The following is a 19,568-nucleotide window of genomic DNA, read 5'->3' as shown; positions in this document are numbered from 1 at the left end:
AATAAATACATGCAACTGTTTTAAGTTGAGTTTCCGTGCAAAATGAATCTACATCATTTTAACATTCTGTAGGTATTTTTAACGATTAAAATTAAAAAAAAAAATAAATAGATAAAATGATGCACCGTCCTGAATGGTGACTAAGAGAAGACATTCGAGTGCAAAGAGTTAAAACTTAATAAAGTATAATCTTTCAGGATCCTATTCGTTTCATTACATTCGTTTAGTTATTGCAGTATTAATAAACACCAAGCATCTGCTTAAGTAATATTGTGTACAGTCATGGATCCTGGACAATCGCGAGTTATATTAAATAAGTAACGTGCAAATTTTCACAAAATTATTAAAATGAAAAAAAAATTAACATAAAATAAATCATTAGCATATTGATTTAGTTAAAAAAATGTATAGGAATATGAAACTTGATTGATTGTTTATTTAACCATTTAACTGTCCTTGACGAGTATACTCGTCATAGAAAAAGTACAGCATATTGCATTATGACGAATTTATTCGTCAGAAGTAATAAGTAATAAATATAGCTAAATTTTTGCGACACAATTTAGATACGCATTTTCCGAAGAGGTCGAAGCAGTTAACTAGTCAAAGGAAGATCCCATAATGCACTTTGCATTGGGACTGCAAGATGTCTTAATCCCTATTGTTCTGTCCCGTTGTGCTCTATTTCGATATATAAAAATGCCGATCCAAATCTTATCTTTTCCTCCTGTTTATAAGCTGTTACGAAGGATTGTATAACAAATTTTAAAGATGTACTTATGAATTACAAAACATATATGTACAATTTACAAAAGTAATTTTAGCAATTGAACGTGGAGCAGGAAATGCTGATAAGAAGGGGGGGGGGACTGAATGATGCCGTTTATCAGTGGATTAAGCAAAAGTGTATATCTGGTAAAACGCACAACAGATTTATTTGGTGGATTGGAATTTTATGGTGCAACCATTCATGATTCCAGAGTTGTTCGACTACATCTAAATCACCACACTTAGTCGCAAGAATATTACTAGTCGTAGTAGATATGACTTAGTAGGTCGTTGTATCAATAACAAACATTTAGAATAATTAAATTAAGTGTTCAAAAGACTCGCTATCTGAAGCGATGCACACTTCGTATGTATGGCTGACCTACCATTAAAGTTTTTAAAGAACCTTTTGAGATACCCTATATTGATACCGTCATAAGCGCCCACAATTTTAGATGGCAGACATCAGTTTTGTGATTGACAAATTAGCTATTACACTTTTTGATTCCTTCATGGTAGTTAATATGGACATGACTAATTTTGTCATTAAACCTTGGTCGATTAGAATAATTCTTACTGGTGCGTTGTGAACAGCTTCCAGAGGTCTTCTGGCTTTTGATATTGTTCTCATTATGTGTAATAAAATTAAAATTGTAAGTTTCATTCCTTGGTATTCTTCTGTATTTCAAAATAAGATCTGGTAATTTAATTCGAACTAAACAATTCTTTTTTAAACATTAATACATATAATGAATATAATTAGCGCGAATGACTCCCTCTCCGGAATTTTTTTACTTGCTTTCCATCTAATGTTTTGACCCTCCCCCCTGTATAAAATTATGGACCTTGGATAAGATCACAAATACCTCGCATAACATTAGTGAACAATAATTATGAAGTATAGATCTTTGGTATGAGTAACATATTTAACTTATGTATTGTATGAATATATATTTTGAATATCTATTTGTTGGTTGAATGAAACCAAAATTTGGCACGGAACTACAATTGTTGTCTATGCCAAATTTCATTGATTTAAGTTATTCCATCAATGAGTTATTGCGTTTACATATTTCAGAAAGCACAGACCGACAGATGGTCGATCCTTTGATAGATTTGATTCAAAAATTGATAATTTATATTTTAAATGCTGCACCTATGTACCAAATTTTATCTATACAACTCTTAGCGTTTTCTTCTGATCCAATTCACTTATGATCAAGCAGCCAACCTAATAGACTTCGTAAAGGATTTCGTTCAAAATTTGATAGAAATCAACAAATTTGGTATGGAGACTCGCCAAAATCTTTTATTTCATAAAAGCATCGGTTCGAATTTTTGGACGATTGCAATTCTTCCTTTGTACTTCTTTTACAATAAAATAAAAATGGCTAAATTTTTTATTGATGAGAAAATATTGTTATAAGACTCATCATAGAGTCTAAATTCATGTTTTGAAGCAATTATTTACTTGAATCAAAATATTTTTTTAAAAATCATTTACAAACTTAATATACCGAAAGCTATTGATACATATCGAATACATTTCTAGTTTTATCGGTACAATCGATAAGTTTAGATATATTATTATCTAGAACATTTGACTTCCAGAAAAAAAAAATTGCTACATAGAATTACTAAACATAATTACGTCATTTCCGAATATATTTACGTTCTAAATAAATTCCTTTATTTTCCATTCTAAAGATATGCGTCAAAATAAGTTGTGAAATTTTGTGGAAAACAAACGATTGCCTATATCGCATTTGTCATCTTTAACTTAATTAAAATCATTCTTCTCGTTTTCCAACAGAAAACACAACAGGTAGAGAACGTGACATTTCAAAACTTAGCTCTTTTCCATAGTAAATCTTACCAAGGGATATGACGGTTGGATTAGCATAACGATAAGAAATTGTGCTTCTAAAGCGTGATTTTTATCTTGTTGGTGTTAATGATTTAGGTGTTAGAATTTACGAGAGATATTGTATTTATTTAGATGGCCTCCCGTAATGGTATGCGTATAGCATTTATCTGCAAAGATTTTTGTTTGCCAAGCATAGTGATACCTTTTTTATTACTGTTTTTGCATTTTAAAAGATAATGCACGAGTTTCGTTGGAATGATAAGATTAAATTCCAACCTCATTGTGAATAAAAGTTTTACTACTATATAGTGGGCTAGTAAGTGATCATCTCCACCCCCACCCTGAAATTTTTGCTCATAAAAGTGCGCCCCCCCCGCATAAAATTGGGATTTTCGGGAAGATGGAAAAGGCTTCCAATGTTCAGCTTTATCAATTCTGCGCTAGAATTATATGCTTTGTATGTAATAAAGCAATACTTGTGTATTAATTAAATGCCATTGGTTAATGATAGCTTAGGAATATCGATATTTGGCTTTCATCTAGTGTTTAGGTGATTCTAGTGTGCGGTGATTAATCGCTCGTAAACGGTTAACATTACATGTATTAGAAAATCGAAAATATATTTTGGGCATGCAGCTTTTTTTTATCCCTCCATCAATTTTCCCAACCAAAATGTCACGTGGGACTACAATTGTAGCTAATAGATTACACACCGAATTTCATTTATTTAAGCCTTTTTGTTTTTGAATTATCGCTCTTAAATGCATGCAAAAGTACAGACCGACTGATGGTCGAACAAATTTAATTCGGTCTTTGACAGATTTAATTCCAAACCTTATATGGGCATATATTTTAGATGCCAAACCTATATGCGAAATTCTATCTACTTAGATCTTTACGTTTTGTAGCTATCCTGTTTACTCCATGGTTATCTCGGACAACTAGATATATTTACTTTGAATGATTCCATTCAATTTTTGTCAGAAATCTACAAATTGATTAAATTTGGTCTGTTTTTTTAGTTACTGTGCTCTCAGACAGGCGAATAAAATTCCAAAAATACGTATTTCGGACCCAGGAAGATATGAAAATCCCGAATTCGAATTTTATTATTATTTTAAATATCATTCGTAGCTTTATAATAACTGGATCTTTGATGACGACTTATTTCTATATCATTAAATTAACGGATATTTTTTTCTTCTTATTGAAAATTTCAAAAATTTAATGGAAATGTCTGTACATCATTTAATTGATTTAGAAGCAACTTCTTAAAATGAATAAATGCTAACCTTTCTCTTGTAAAAGAAATTCGCAAATTCAGATGGCAGGTATTTATTAAAAATAGCATTGACAAATAACGGATACAAATTCAATAAATTGGATAATTAACAGTCATTGGATACAACCGATCAAAATCACGATATATTAATTCATATAGTGTATTTGTGGCTTAAACGAGTGACAGAATTTGCGCTGTTTAATTCCAGTATTTAGGATGTCACTTGATTTCATCATGAATCAATGCTGCAAATGTTGGAATACATATAAGAGCACAATATTCCGGAATTTGGGCATCACTAAACCCACGAAATCGCCGAATTGGTCTAACACCTACAAAAAAAAAAAAAAAAAAAAAAGTGTGTGGTGAGTTACTTCTGGTGTATGACTCATTGAACCGATCTTCTATATAATCTTATTTTGGGTGTCGCGCATAAACTCTGCTGCCTGTCAGACCATCGATTTAAATAACCATTCTACTGAGCAAAGCCTACGAATTTATGGATTATATGCTTTTTAATATTCCGTTTTGAAAGCAAATGACGTACCTAATAAATGGTAAATTATCTTCAAAAACAATGAACCGGTTCTGCAGAGTTTACTGTATGAATATTCAGCAAGCACAGCTCCTGTGTTGCCTAGTAGCAGTATCGCAACTTTGATACCAATGTCGCACATACCAATTTAAGTTAGATGGAAGCTTCCCCGCGTGCGTGGTACTGAGTCACGCTTGATCTCAAAGGCAGAGATGCATGCCCTCGTGTAGGCACGGTGTGGGAGTTCGAATTGAGGACCCACCAGCTCGTCTTAAATTGACCACGGCTTAGAATTACTAGGCCTCTTAGAAACAAATTGAATGTAATTTCAGAACTGGAAGATCGATTAAATAAAAATTAATCGGTCCATCTTGGAGGATATGAAAATTTTTTGTCGCTGAAAATGGCATTTTAACTCTCTTAATTTCTAGATAAGAAGATTCATTAAAAATACTTACATCCCAGTAATAAAGTATACTATAACCAGCAGGAATGTTCACCCTAAAACTCTCTCGCATGCTCTGTAACAAAGATGTTAACGCCTTGCCTGGTATTGGCAAACAGTTGTTACGAAATAATAGTCTTTGAAGTGAATTTAGTATTTTTACTAAATTTATCGTGTAATTCTTTTCGATTTTTTTGCGATTAATCTCTTGCATGGTGTTAATAGTATCCGGAAACTGAATTTATGTTTTAGGCGCGTTTATTTCTAAAACACAAATTCGATTCCGTTTTTGTTAACTGATTGAAATAAAAAGTTGATACAGAACTACACTTGTAGTCGCAAAATCGCATACTAAATTTGATACCTTTAAATCATTGCCTTTTTAAATTATCGTGTTTACATGTTTCTGAAAGAATAGACCGACAGACGGTCAATCCCTTGTTGGTTTTGGCTCAAAATTTGACAGGTGTCTACAATATAGATGTTAATTCTGTGTACCGAATTTTATCTACTTGGCTCACTTCGTTTTGTGGTTATCGTGTTAAATTATATTCGTACAGCTGGACAGAGACTTCCTCTGAACAGAGTTAGCTCAAAATTTGATAGAAATCTACTTGGTGTAAAGATTGTATACCAAATTTCATCTGTCTCGCTTAAGGTGTATATGAGTTATCTTTGTCATAGACAGACATTTTTCAGAAATGTGTTTTTTGAATTCAGGATGATCTAAAACTTGGAGATTCATAAAAGTCTCGACTTCGAGGTTTTTTACGATTACAATGCTCCGTATAATAGAAAGTAAAATATCATATTTTGTATTCTGTTGGCCTCAGTGAAGTTACGCTAAATCTGCAAGTGAATGTTAATTTCTCAAAGTCGATGAGATTTTTTTTCCCCGTCAAGTTCTACATTTTCGTATTTGGTGTCAAATATTAAAAATTGTTTTTGAAAAATGGTTATTCAGTGTTGGACTTTTTTGCTATTTGCATGAAAAATGTCTTAAAAATATTTTAGAAACAGTTAAGGTTTAATAACTATTTAAAAAGGGAAACAGCATGAGACTTAAAATGTGAGTAGACATTTAGAAATGTCTTCGGAAGGTTATTAGTCTCTGAATGTAGAGTAAAAACTCTCAGGAACCCAGGATATTGCAAAAAATTTGATTATTTAGCGATAAACTGTATTCAAAATCTTTGTACAAATATTATTTGCGACATATTTTTTGCAATGCAAAGAGCGAAAATATTTTTAAACAATAGCCAACTAAATTTCTCAGTACATTCGCCTTCTGATTATCTTAATATAACCTTTATCGTTATCGCAAAATCGCAGTTTATCGAAATTGATTAAGTGTTGATTGCCGGAGTTGGCATTTATTGGAAATCACTGAGACCACTTATAATTATTTTTTTAAAGCCACTGTCGGTGTTTACTTGTGTCAAAGTGTCATTTTCATAGACTATAACACTCGAAACATGATAATAAAGAAAACGCTTTTGAAATGTCTGTTTTTGCATCGTAACCTTGATTTTATTGATTAGAAATTTGCGCACTAAAAGTTTCGAAATGTTTCTTTTTATGGCCTCTAAAACAGAAACAGGAAAGTGTATTTTTAATTTTTTTTTTCATAATTTGTTTATTTCGAATGTTTTTGTAGCTTGGGTGGATTTGTGAGCTATTGAAGTATCTGAAGAAACAATCAGTCAATATTTTCAAAATTCGTGCTTTATCAGTTTGTTGTTGTTGAGTGAATCTTAAAATTCGTTGATCCTGACCTACATAGACGACAGCGTCGTGAACTGTGGTTAGTGACCCCAGCTAAGGTCAATATTTTTCTTCAATGACAAAACCCCTGCTTCAAATAAAAAAAATATGCTGTAAATTTGTAAATTCAAATTTTGAAAATTATATCACGCAGTGTTTTTTTTGAGGAAGAAAACCATCGACTTAAAAAGTTTATCATTTAAATACAGATAGCGATCGATTAACGAAATTAATAACCTTCCGAAGAAATTTCTAAATGTCTACTCACATTTTAAGTCTCATGCTATTTCCATTCTTAAATGGTTATTAAACCTTAACTGTTTCTAATTCTTCTCTTAATGAAAACATTTCTAAGACATTTTTCTTCCAAACATTTCTAAGACATTTCGTTGATCCTGACCTACATAGACGACAGCGTCGTGAACTGTGGTTAGTGACCCCAGCTAAGGTCAATATTTTTCTTCAATGCCAAAACCCCAGATTCAAATAAAAAAAAATATGTTGTAAATTTGTAAATTCAAATTTTAAAAATTATATCACGCAGTGTTTTTTTTTTTTTTTTTTTTTTTTTGTGGAAGAAAATTATTGACCTAAAGCGTTTATCATAATTTAAATACAGATAGCGGTTGATTAACGAATTTAATCCATTTAAAGACAATACTCAGTATCCGAATACCCGATAATCAATGTAGGTTTGAGTGTGAAACTCGATTGCTGAAGAATTGAACGATTTAATCTTTTAAATATTTTAATTTACAGTTTGAGGCGCTGAACATTAATTTAGTGTTAGGGTTCGATGGATATTTAGAACGAAAACAAACAATTAGAATAAACAGAAAATAGGATTAAGAAGACTGGTTTTCTTCTCAATGAAAAACAAATCATCAAGTGTCACGTTCATTAACATGCGATCGTCATTAAACGATTTCCACTTCTCTGTCTAGCTAATGCACGGGAAGAAGTACTTAAGCGTGGTGAGTCACGATTGTAAGGCATATTGTCATCTGATAGGACTAAAACCCATTTCCACATTAACACTAGGACTACCAAGACCGTCATTTTGACGGTTTTCAAATTCCATACTTGAAATTTTTGATATAATTTATGTATTGTTCCAGAATTTTATGGCGACTTTTAATGAAATATGAGAACAATTACATATTCCTATTCAATTTCGACTCGGTCATTTTAACTTCCATGATCAGTAGGTTCTATACCTAATTATACCGTGACCTTTCAAAATGACGGCTTTAGCAATTTCAAAGTTTATAATATTTTAAGGATCATCTATGCAATGGTGGATATTCATACGTACTTACATTCATTTATGCATTGCTTTCAGACATTTCCTGGAAAAATTTGAATTACATTTTTCATATATTGTCCGAAGAACTCTCTAGTGAATATAGTTGCAGTAAAAAAAAAAAAAAAAAAAAAAAAATCAATGGATTGTAATCCAGAATCAAAAAAAGTCTTTGTGAACGCAAATCTTACCAAATTCGTGCAAAAAAAGCAACAATTTATACCTGTAATGTATACAACAAATATATTTGTTGCAAGGTGTCCATCTAAGATATGTGCTTGTAAAATATGTGCCTCATAGTTAGGTCATTCCATATCAAATGTGATATCTTATAAATGCAAATGTAAACTGTTTTTCTTGGTTTTTTTTATTAATAATGAATGAATTATTGTATTAAATGTTATTTTGGTTAAATTATATTCATTTATATACATAAACTAAGCCAAAAGTTAAAATGAAAGCCATGATGATGAAAACCCGTCAATTTGATGGGTTTGGTAAATCTAAGTATACATTTAACGTCGGTAGTTTTAGTTCAATTAACGTTCATTATTTGTTCCAGAATTTTTCTTGCAATGCGAGACACTCGTTTAGAGAAGCATCCCCCCCCCCCATAGGATCAATATAAAGTAGGGCAATGCATTCTATTCAGGAAAAAATTACTCACACTTATAATAATATAATTTATTTGCAATACATCCTTTTTTTTTTTATTAGAAAGTTGTCTAAAAGCATTAGTTTTTGCCTATACTTCAAATTTTGCGAAAATGAAAAACAGCATTATCGTTAAATGAATTTGTAATGTGAATAGCTTCTGCCTTTCTAGAACGTACGATGCAGCAGTTTCTCATGTTTTTAGCATCTTTCTTCTTTTATTGGAAGGTTGTTGTGACATAGAATGCAGCTTCTGGCTTTTCTTGTATTTCTATTTGTGCTCATATATTATTGAAATACTTCTGCCTCACATCGCAGGGTGAAACCATGACACCATGAAAATGTCTTATTTTTGATCGTGAAACCATGACACCATAAAATGAAACCATGAAAGTGTCTTTTTTTCATGCTTCAATTAACTACGTATTTTTCAATTCCGGTTTTAATTAAAAAAAAAAAAAGCACCAACAAACAAGCGTTAAATACAAAGCCGAGATACAGGCAGGATTCTGCAAATAACGTCGAGATATCTCCTCGTCACTCGACTTGCGAAACATCGCTCGTTAAGGAAGTCTCTCTCTTTTTACGTTTTGCTTTGATCGTTATGAGGTGCTGGTTAAGGACTGTGCTCTTATTTTATAAATATAATATTGGTGTATATTTCTTACTTGCTTTTTATGGTGAACACAATTCTTGACATGGCATTGTCTTTAAACTCTTCGATATATTAAATTAGATTGTAGAGAAAACAAAATTTTTATATTTACCTGTTTCTTGTTTGAGTCCGTTGTTAATTTTGGCAACTTTTTGTTGAACAGTTTCATCAGTTCTCTCTGTAAGTGGGACACACAATTTCGCTACTTATGATGTATATCTATTGTACAATTGGTCACAATTAAATTACCCAATCTGGGTGCTTTATTTGTTGATTTATGTCTGTTTGAGATCGTATATAAATGTGGAAAACTTTTACATGAAAATTCTCTAACCTTTTTTTCGTTTGGTAGGCAACTTTTGATATATAAGTAAATATAAAACATTTTTTACGAAGTTGTGATAATCAAATTATTTACATTTTAAATGATTGCATCAAATATTAATACAAAGATTCATGTAATTTTGAAAATTAATTAAAATTCCCATTAGCACAAATATTTTTGAATTTTTTAAAACAATTTATTCTGAAACTCTTATAAAAAGATGATTGTTTTGAATTTGTTAATGGTAAGAATTGTTACACTTTTTTTTTTAATAATGTCTTTTAGCCTTCTTTTAATAATCTATAATAAAAGAATATTATTTGAATGTTCTTTATTAGAAAATTCTTATCATGAATCATTTAGTTTGGCAACTTCATTTTAAAATAAATGTTTTCCACAAAGTTGTATATAGGTTTTATAACTTCTCTTAATCGAATCATATCAAGGTACAATCAACTCCTAGTAATAAACGGCGAAATAAAGCATTGATGTGTAAATTTTTACGAAGATAAAGACTGGAGACTTTTTATGCCATAATGCTTGTGCTTTGTTTTATTATTGTTTTCTTTCTTTCTTTCTTTTTTTTTTTTTTTTAAGGTTAAAAGCCTGAAAGAAAAGAATTACTTTTGTTCATTCTTTACTTTGAAAAACTGCCAGCTAGTTCTTTTACCTTAAAATCGTAAGAAATACCGGCGAACTAAAATCATTTTCTTATCTTTTTCCATTGTAATCATTTGAGATGTAATAGTGCTCTGTATGCAAAACAGTTATCCCAAGAAATTCTATTGTAGATCATCCTATAGAACATTCAACAAATTTTATTGTGAGGTTTAAAATAAATAAATAATAAATAAAATAATAAAATAAAATAAAATTTTTTCAGCAGTAAATACTTCAGTAATTATCAGTGTTATTTATATTTTCAACACCTGTTGGCAAATAAACAACGCACACACACCTACTTAAGATAAGGCTGTGGTTTTCATTGTTTGTTGTGTATTATTTCTGCAATGCTGACGCAACTGAGACGATCATTTGCTTTCATCATTTTCAGACTTTGTCACTTTATTGTTTGATAGCAGATTTGATTCCTCCCCTCCCCGTCCGCAGAAAGTGTATTTTTTAATAAATTATGTAATCGAAAAATACCACTTATAATAAAGGATGCTTATGAAACAACTCTCTTATTTTTCACTGAAAAGATACCAGGATACTTCCAATAATAACTAATATTCATATTTAATTAAATTGATTCTTGTATTTTTATTAAAGGTATCCGACTAGGTTCGAAGGGGATTTTTCAATAATAATGTTTATATGATGGTTTTTTCTTTTGATAATATAAGGATAAAATGAATAATAATAATATTTATATGATGGTTTTTTTCTTTTAGTAATATAAGGATAAAATGATGAATAAAATTGAAATTATTTAAATTTATATGTAGCCTTTGAAGAAAAGGCATATTCTGATGTAAATTTTAGGATTTATTTACAAAAACTAGGATTTTTCTAAAAAAAAAGGTTTTGTAACATTACATGTGTAACATATCTTAGAGTATTATTAACTATTATTTAAGAATTATATTCAAAAATTAAATTTTTGTGTGTAATATATGAAGTTATCTATGAAATTTTGGAATTTTTTTCAACAAATTGGTTGGCATTCAATCATCAATTTATTGGCATTAAACCATCATAAATCTACTTCTTGAACATTCAACGTCAGATACATAATACATTACATTCTGCATAACATAACGAACACTAATTATAAATTTCATTAAGATACCTTGATTATTTTTTGAGATATGACGGCACTATGATATAACTTTTTCTTCATAAAATGCGTTTAAAGTTTTTAAATGCTTATAAATAAACATCACTTACATATCAATAGTTTGCTATAACTTGACTTCTACTTGGCATAAAGACAAAATAAAGATATTACTGGAAATAGAAACGTACCTATTTTTTGAAACTGCAATAAATAAATAAATGCGAATTTTTTTTACAGATTCATGTTTTCAACTTAGTCGGATACCTTAAGTGTGAATTAAAAAAAAAAATTACATACGGAATAAAAATGCGAATAATCATTTTTCTGATATTCACAAGTGATCTTTTTCATTTCTTGTCTTAGTGCATTCTTACAAACGTTCATCGTTAGCATTATCATGCGTAATGTTTACTTTCCAATAAAGTTTTCTGTCAACTTAATATATTCAAGTCTCTAAAGATAGTTATGGACATTGATTGATTGTTATATAAAATTTTCTCTTAATGAATTATGTTAATGTGTTCTGTAATTGTAAATTTTCTATTTTCATTATTAGCGATAAAAGCTTGTTCTGTTTTTAAAAATAACTTATTCTAATTCGAATTTTAACGAAAATTAGCTTTAACTTGATAAGTATTAGAGAACAATCATTAAAGAGGTTGCACTATCATTCTTAAGTCATTGGGGAAAAATGTAGAAGAGCCAAGAGTTCTAAAAATAAAGTTTAATCAAATGTTCTTTTTCATTATTATTTGTTGCCGAATTAAATAAGAATTTCATTTTGTTCTTAGCTGGAAACATTTTGTTGAATAATTAATTTTATTGGACTTAGAAACAGTGTCTATTCTTAGTTCTTATTTAGTATATTTTGGTATCTTAAAATAAGAATCCGGTTTCTTTCTTTTATAACAGATATAAAATTTGGCGCCGTTTTCTTGAAGAGAATGAAGGAGCGTGCCACAAAGAAACTTAACTCCCGCCAACAACTTTCTTCCTTTCTTTGTGTAATGCATTGTGAATTTGGAATTCTACCAGCGTTACTTCTTGAATTCGTGTCTAATTTACGTAATTACTTGTGAAATTGTTATCCGTTTATTTTCTTATTGTTATACGAACCCTCACACGCAGGTTTATTCTCTTCCAGATATTGTGGGCGTCATTTTTCATTGTTAAATATTCGGTCATTCTACTGTAACCACTGTATCGTAAAATATTGAAATTTGAATTTAACTCCAATGTTTTGCAATACAATACTTGCTGTAGAATGAATGGTAAAATTGTATGAAGTAATAAAAAAAAAAATGAAGTAAAATTTCGAGGAAGAATTTTTCAAATTATCAAACCATTTTTTTTTTTTTCATTTTTAAAATAATGCATTTTTGTTTAACTCTTGATTGAGTCTCATAATTCATTATTTTTAATCTGGTATTTTGATGATAATAGCATAAATGGATGAGATAAAAATTCTTGTTAAAGAATCTTTTGGAAATATTATTTACTGAAATGGCGCCAATGTTATTTTTCCACATGTCCCTACTTCAAACACTCTTCTAAATACCTTGTCAATATATTGAGTGTTTTTTTTTTTTTTTTCACTCCCATTTGATAGGGTGAAAAAAAAAAAGGATGGGTATGATGTTTGGACGTGGAAGAAGTGTGAATATTGTTCTTAACAGGATATTACTGAATAGGTTATTCGTTCTATACCAAATTTCAATCGATTGACACTTTCATTCTTTAAAAACGTAATTATTATTCACTGTACAGCTGCACTATTACTTAGCGTTTACTTAAAACGCTAAATGAGCAAGTAAATAAGCATCAAAATAATGCCAAACGATTATTTAAATTTTAAACAATTTATCACGGTTACTATAGCAACATACATTTATTGGAATCGTCTGCCCACAGAGGAGGAGATGCCCACAGTTCTCTTTCTCTGTGCGTCTGCCACCTTTTTAAAAATCTCTTTTGTAATTGATTTGCTCTTGTATTTTTAAACTGTTAATTTTAAAACAACACCTTTTCCTAATATTAAGGTAACTAAGTTACCAGGGTATAAAGCTATTCGTTTAATAGCTCGAAAATTCTAGACAAACGGGTATGGTTTACTTATATAACCAAATTGAAAGTAATTAAAATAGAGTATTATTATAGATACTCTGCATTATAATCAAATATAAAGTAAATACTATTATATTTTAGCTGAATTATTATTCCTGAAAAGAAAGCGGTTTTATTATCCTCCTATCTCTCATAAATCAAAATTTCTAGGCGAATAATAGTGCTTTTAAATATGATGACAGTTTTTAAGAATACCTTTTATAGAATGTATTTGCTTTGTTTTAAATACGCTTTATCATCTGCGATGGCAATGCATTTCATTTATTTAATATGCAAGAGGAAAACTGGTGAAGGTCACTCTGATAAAGAAAGTATACGTAAAATGAATTCAGATTCTTTTGGAAATTCAGTTTATCAGCTCTTGAATTCTTGATCCATAATTTGTTACTCTAGCTAGTAACAAATTATATAACATGTAATTTTGTGTATATATATATATATATATATATATATATATATATATATATATATATATATATATATATATATATATATATATATATATATATATAATATAAAATGATAAAAAGAATCGTCATCGATTAAAGAACTTATTTATGATCTGTAACAAAATACTATGTATAATAATATACCATTGAAATAATGTTATTTATAATATTGCTATATAAATTCATTCACAAGAGGAAATATATATATCGAGCCGGATTTGCTCAGTTTCATCGATTAAAGAACATCATGCTTTATTTTCAAAAACAGTCGACTTTGAATGAAGCGAAACTTAAACAGTGAGACATTTGCTTAGTCAATAAATTTCTAGTTACTGATGCAACTCTCCCAACCGTAAATTCGCGTGTGTTCTGTGTTCTCTGCGATTGATTTTGTACCTTCCCAGAACATTACGGCCTCGTCGGGCAAACAAAGCCAGTGGTTTAATGACTTCTCAGAGAAGTGCCGTCCAAAAGTTGGTGGCCACGTCACAGCCATATGACACCGTTTCGCGACTATTACGCCACATCCCTTGCCTCCATACACATTTAACTACTATACCGTAACAAAACGAGGAAATGGTTCTTCAAGCGTACACAGTTGCTCCTGAAAAGGTCAACTCTGCTGTTGAATAGTGGGCGGGGACGAATTGGGGGCGGGCACGGAACGGTGAAAAATTGGATCTACTTGGCTTGACGTCCAATTATTGCTAATTACTTGTCTTGCTTCACCTGCTTCTCAGGCCGCTCGTTTTCTTCTCCCACCCGCTTCCCATTATTTCGGATTCTGTTTTACGCATAATCGAAAGAATGCTTTTTTTGGGTGAAATAGTTTTGATTCATTCTGTTAATATTGGAAGATCGCGTATTAGATGAGAAGTGGTTTATTGAGTTATAACTTCCGTTTGCCAATCGTTAAAATCTGTCTTTAGTTTTGGTAATAAAATAGAAAAAAAAATGGTTGGCTATACTATTTTTTTTAGTACACACATATATTCAATATTGACTAGTCTAGAGAATTCGAAATAATTTCGTGTCAATAACTATACTACAAATTATTTCGGATAACTTCAAAACAGTTTTAAACTAAGACACGGATGTGTATTGTGTGCCAACGGATTATAAAACCCTCCGCGCTTTTGCGCATGCGTTAGGATGGGTTTAATTCGGCAAAATAAGGGTGAGAGGAAAGGAGATGTTTACATTTAACAATAAAGTCAATCCTTTTGTGTGTCACCTTTAGAGAGATAGAACCGCCGAAAAGTGGTCGTCTCAGAATGTTGAAACAAACAGGTGTTAGTAGTAGTGAATAGTAGTAGTAATAGTTGATGAATGGGTAAATAAATAAAAAACGAGTTAAGCGGGCAAAGTTGATAGTAGTTGATGAATGGGTAAATAAATAAAAAACGAGTTAAGCGGGCAAAGTTGATATTTAACGTAGGCTGCATAAAAAAGAAATTAATGTTACATTGTAAGTCTATTTAAAGTTTTGGGCTGAATAAATTGTAAATCTTCCAATTTTTTTTCGGAAGAATATATTTTTCCATAACGTTTTTATCCATAGTAAATATACTCAAATAAAACCTTCCTATCCTTGTGTTAAAGAAAAGTGAAAGAAATTTTTAAAAAAATCTGGTGTAATTAGAATTGCACGGTAAGTGTATATAAAGACGACGCGTCACTGTTGATGAAATCAGTCATCAAAATTGATTTGTCATTGTTATGAAATCGGCCTCCTAAAATTACAAATATATATATAATAATATGAAAGGTATTTTTTTTAAATCTCTCAGTTTTTAAAAATCTATGCAATTTAGAAGAGAGAAGGGGGGGGGGATATGTGCAACATAATTTCTGCAGCGAAATAAAATGCACAAAATACTCTTCATTTAGAAGTAATTTCCCTTAATTTTGCTCGTAAAAACAAATAACATAAAAAAGCTAGCTTTGTATTTATTCTCCCTTTTTATTATTAAAGCTTTAAAGCCATGTTTTTAAAATCAGGCATTTGTAAACAATGCGCCATTTTTCATCATTTATTTACCACTTTTTCACAAAACATGGAGAATCTACAGTTAAATTTAATATGAGGCTTAGATCTCAACTTTATTGTATGTGTTTGGAATTTTATCATGAAAACGTGCTTACTTCTTTAACGAATATTAGTCCGAAATCACGCTTGCATTTTCATTTAGCATTATTTATTTCATCACTACAGTCTTGCATGTTTTTCTGCATCATTTCTTCTTTCTTTAGATTTTTACAACAGTTATAATTTTTGAAGGTCCATTTGTATTTGTGTGAATAAAATTATTTTATGTTTGATTAGCTGCCTTTGGCGAACAGCTCATTTGCCGGATAAGCTAGTAATATTTCATTCCAGTCATCCTTCAACTTTCTGATTTATGCTTGTTGCTTACCTGAGGAAAGTATTTTTAGACTTCAAATTGTGATAGGCATTTAAACCACATTGTTTTAGAGCCCATACTTTTTTCTCTTGTCGTTATGCTCCTTTCATTACCCGATTAGGGATCTGTGATTTCAGAAAATTAGATTTTCATTGTATCAGTGTAAGTGATGAAAATACAGTCATTTATTGAACAGAAACCTACTCATAAAAATAAAACTAAAAATAATTCAAAATTAAAATTGTTCGTGTGTTATTAAATATGTTCCGCAATTTACTAAATATAACAATTATTTATAGAGATTTTGTTTATAGATTTAAGGAAAAAGATGAAAGTTGTGCAGTAAGAAAGAAAAATTTGAAGCTAATGAACAGAAATATATCGTTCACCTGGGAAAAAATTGTTATAGAATTAAAAATAGGAATTTTCTAACTCTGGAAAATCGTTTGATTATTTTCATCTTGGAATTCAATTTATGTCAATAATTAAGAATTATTCCAGTTCAACTTTGAATAATTGAATATTCGAACTCAATTTTGAATTATTCCATTCCAGATCGCCTGAGATTGGAGTTATGCTATAAACATGTAATTATATATAACTCCCTAACCATTTCTGGCTTTTGCGCTTAAAATAAATCTTAATAATTCTGAAAACTGTTAGCGATCTCAAAGCTATGTTTATTATGTATCTATTGTTACATACAGATTAATATTCTGTTTTAAGTCCGATTTTATTTATTCTGTATTTTTCATCAATATCGGTTATATACATTCTGGATTATATATTAGTCCTTTTTACGCAATTTCGCATGTTTTAAAATGCTTTTTCATTTCAAAATTTTGGTGAGTGTAAGAGTAGCCATCGGTTAGGATTATTAATATTTTGCTATATCATTTTAAAATACTAGTATTGGATATTTTTCTTGAAATTTCCGTTACAGTACAGAAATTTCCCTTACAGAAACTTACAGTATATAGAACGCAGAATGATAGTAGGTTGGAGTCGGAACATTTCTCCAAGGAAAACTGTTGTAGGGTATATAATTGCTCCACAGTCTGCCTAGAAAATCGTGTCTGCTTTGTTTTGTTATCATTGCTTTCGAAATTATTTGTTATGAAAATTATATAAAAAAAATGGTTTTATTAAATTTTTTTTTCTGAGTAATCAGTGGTATAAATTTTGCATGTCACTGCCAATGTAAATGATGTAATCGTTTATGTCCTCATATTTATGAACATTTATATGGATTTTTTGGGGGGGGGTCTACTAATTTTATAGCATCCATATGGAAAATTTATTTATTTTGTAATTAATAGCATTTTATTTGTTACATTTTTTACAATTTGAGTTTATTTAATAATAATTTCATGAAGTAAATATTTGTCATTTTAAAATCTTGTGCAAAATCATGTAGAATAAGAGATGTCAGCTTTCCTTATGAAGTTGTTAATTACTGTTTCTTTGTTTTTATGATAAAATAGTGTCTTCAGATTCATAAGATGCGTGGCTTTAAAAGTAATATCCAAAAAAAGGTCATTGCATGCTTTCCTGTAATTTTATAAACTAGTAATTAAATAATTTACATGTAATTTTATCAAAATTCTAAACATGTGATAATTTTTTTTCAGAAGGAGGATAGTTCTAAACTAGCTCTCTTCTATTGGGCCGATGAAGAACTCACGATGGTGGCTACTGAGCTAGACAGCTTTGATGGACGTACAGATCCTGATCGATGCTCAATTTTAGTGAGCCAGTTACGGATTTGTCAAGATAAAGTATGTTATTGTATTACATATCGCATTCAAATACTCAATAATTAAGTTTTTGCTCGGTTTTTGTCAGTCAATTTGTTTAGAATGTAATAAGCCTTGGAGGCGGAGGATTACAGTTTTGAGATTTAATTCCACTGCCTTGGTGCATATTAATTTTGTTGCTGTGTGTCAAAACTTCGAATTGATGTGGTGTGAAAATTTTACGAGCGTCTGCTGCTCCTTTTTGAATAAAGATAACTCCTTTTTTCATCATTAGACAATCATTTTATTTTTCTTCAATCATTCATAATTGCATCACAGCTTTCTGATTATTTCCCTGTTGAAGAAGTGCTGTAAATTATTCAGAGAACGTAGTCTCATCATTTTTACCTCTTTTTAAGTCCTTTGAAAACTTTTCAAGTTAATCTTCAAAACTCATTTGCATGGAAAATTGTATCTCTGGACAGTTGAGATAATTTTTTCCATAATTACCAAAAAAATTCTACCCTGTAATTTAAATTCAACTAGATTATGACGAGGATCTGTTATAGAATTCACCAACAAAGTCTGTAACGCTGGGCGGAGTTAAAAATGTATCATGTGATCTACGCCATTATCGTTTGCGCTGGCTCAATTTCTGTTTCGGCATTAAGCAACACAGGCAGTTTTTTTTTTTTTTTCGGTGTGCGAATAAATTTGAAAATAATTTTAAAAAAATAGTTATTAAATCAATTGAATGTTTTTCTTTCAGCATTTTTATTTTGTGTTTGTCATTACATTTTTTCTATTAGTCGATCATTATTTCAATCCGATTTTAATGTTTAATTTTGATCTGAGTGCTCTTGAATACTATGAATATTCTATCAACATACAGGATTTTTTAACTACAACTTTCATTAGTTAATCTTTGACAGTGATATGCGAGATATTATTGATCGGATAAGAGTTCGTCTAGACAAGCATATCTTCTAATACGCAGAGTTATGGAATCTTGGCTTCACATTCTAAACATCAGTTCCTTCTCGTTTTACAGTTATTATTAATCTGTTAATTAGAAAAGCCTTCAATTTACGACTTGTTCCCAACTGTTTTAACTTTTACGAAAGTTCTAAATGCAGCAGCATTAAGCATTTGAAATGCAGGCTATTACTGCGTTCGACACTGTGAGGTTTGCAAATTTTCAAACATACCTGTTCTGTGTTGGCTTGGTTCCAAGAATGAATCGGCTTCGCATCACAAAAATATATTAGCTAATATTTAAAGAATAAATTTAGATAATAAAATTAAGTTTATTAAAATTCTATTGAATTTTGGTAGATTTTGATAATATTCTAATTAAAATATTATTTAAATTTAGTAAATGTTCTATTGAAGGATTTTAGCTATTAAGTCTTCTTTTAAGTATTTTATTGTTCAATATCTGGAATACCAAGCTTCGTTCTTCAGTCCCCCCCCCCC

The 19,568-nt window shown here is 30.1% G+C and overlaps 1 protein-coding gene across 2 annotated transcripts in view; it reads left to right on the top strand.

Moving 5' to 3' along the window:
- The window catches only part of LOC129968614 (lateral signaling target protein 2 homolog), a 79,510-nt gene that overhangs the window by 43,766 nt on the left and 16,176 nt on the right, over positions 1-19,568 (top strand). For both annotated transcript variants that reach the window (XM_056082682.1, XM_056082681.1), the window contains exon 2: positions 17,988-18,134. In XM_056082682.1, coding sequence (XP_055938657.1) covers positions 17,988-18,134 — 147 coding nt within the window. The remainder of the gene's footprint in view (positions 1-17,987; positions 18,135-19,568) is intronic.

Source organism: Argiope bruennichi, chromosome 5, assembly GCF_947563725.1.
Source record: "Argiope bruennichi chromosome 5, qqArgBrue1.1, whole genome shotgun sequence".
NCBI lineage: Eukaryota > Metazoa > Arthropoda > Arachnida > Araneae > Araneidae > Argiope > Argiope bruennichi.
The sequence above is the reverse complement of the archived record's forward strand: the minus strand, read 5'-3'. Positions and strand labels throughout refer to the sequence as shown.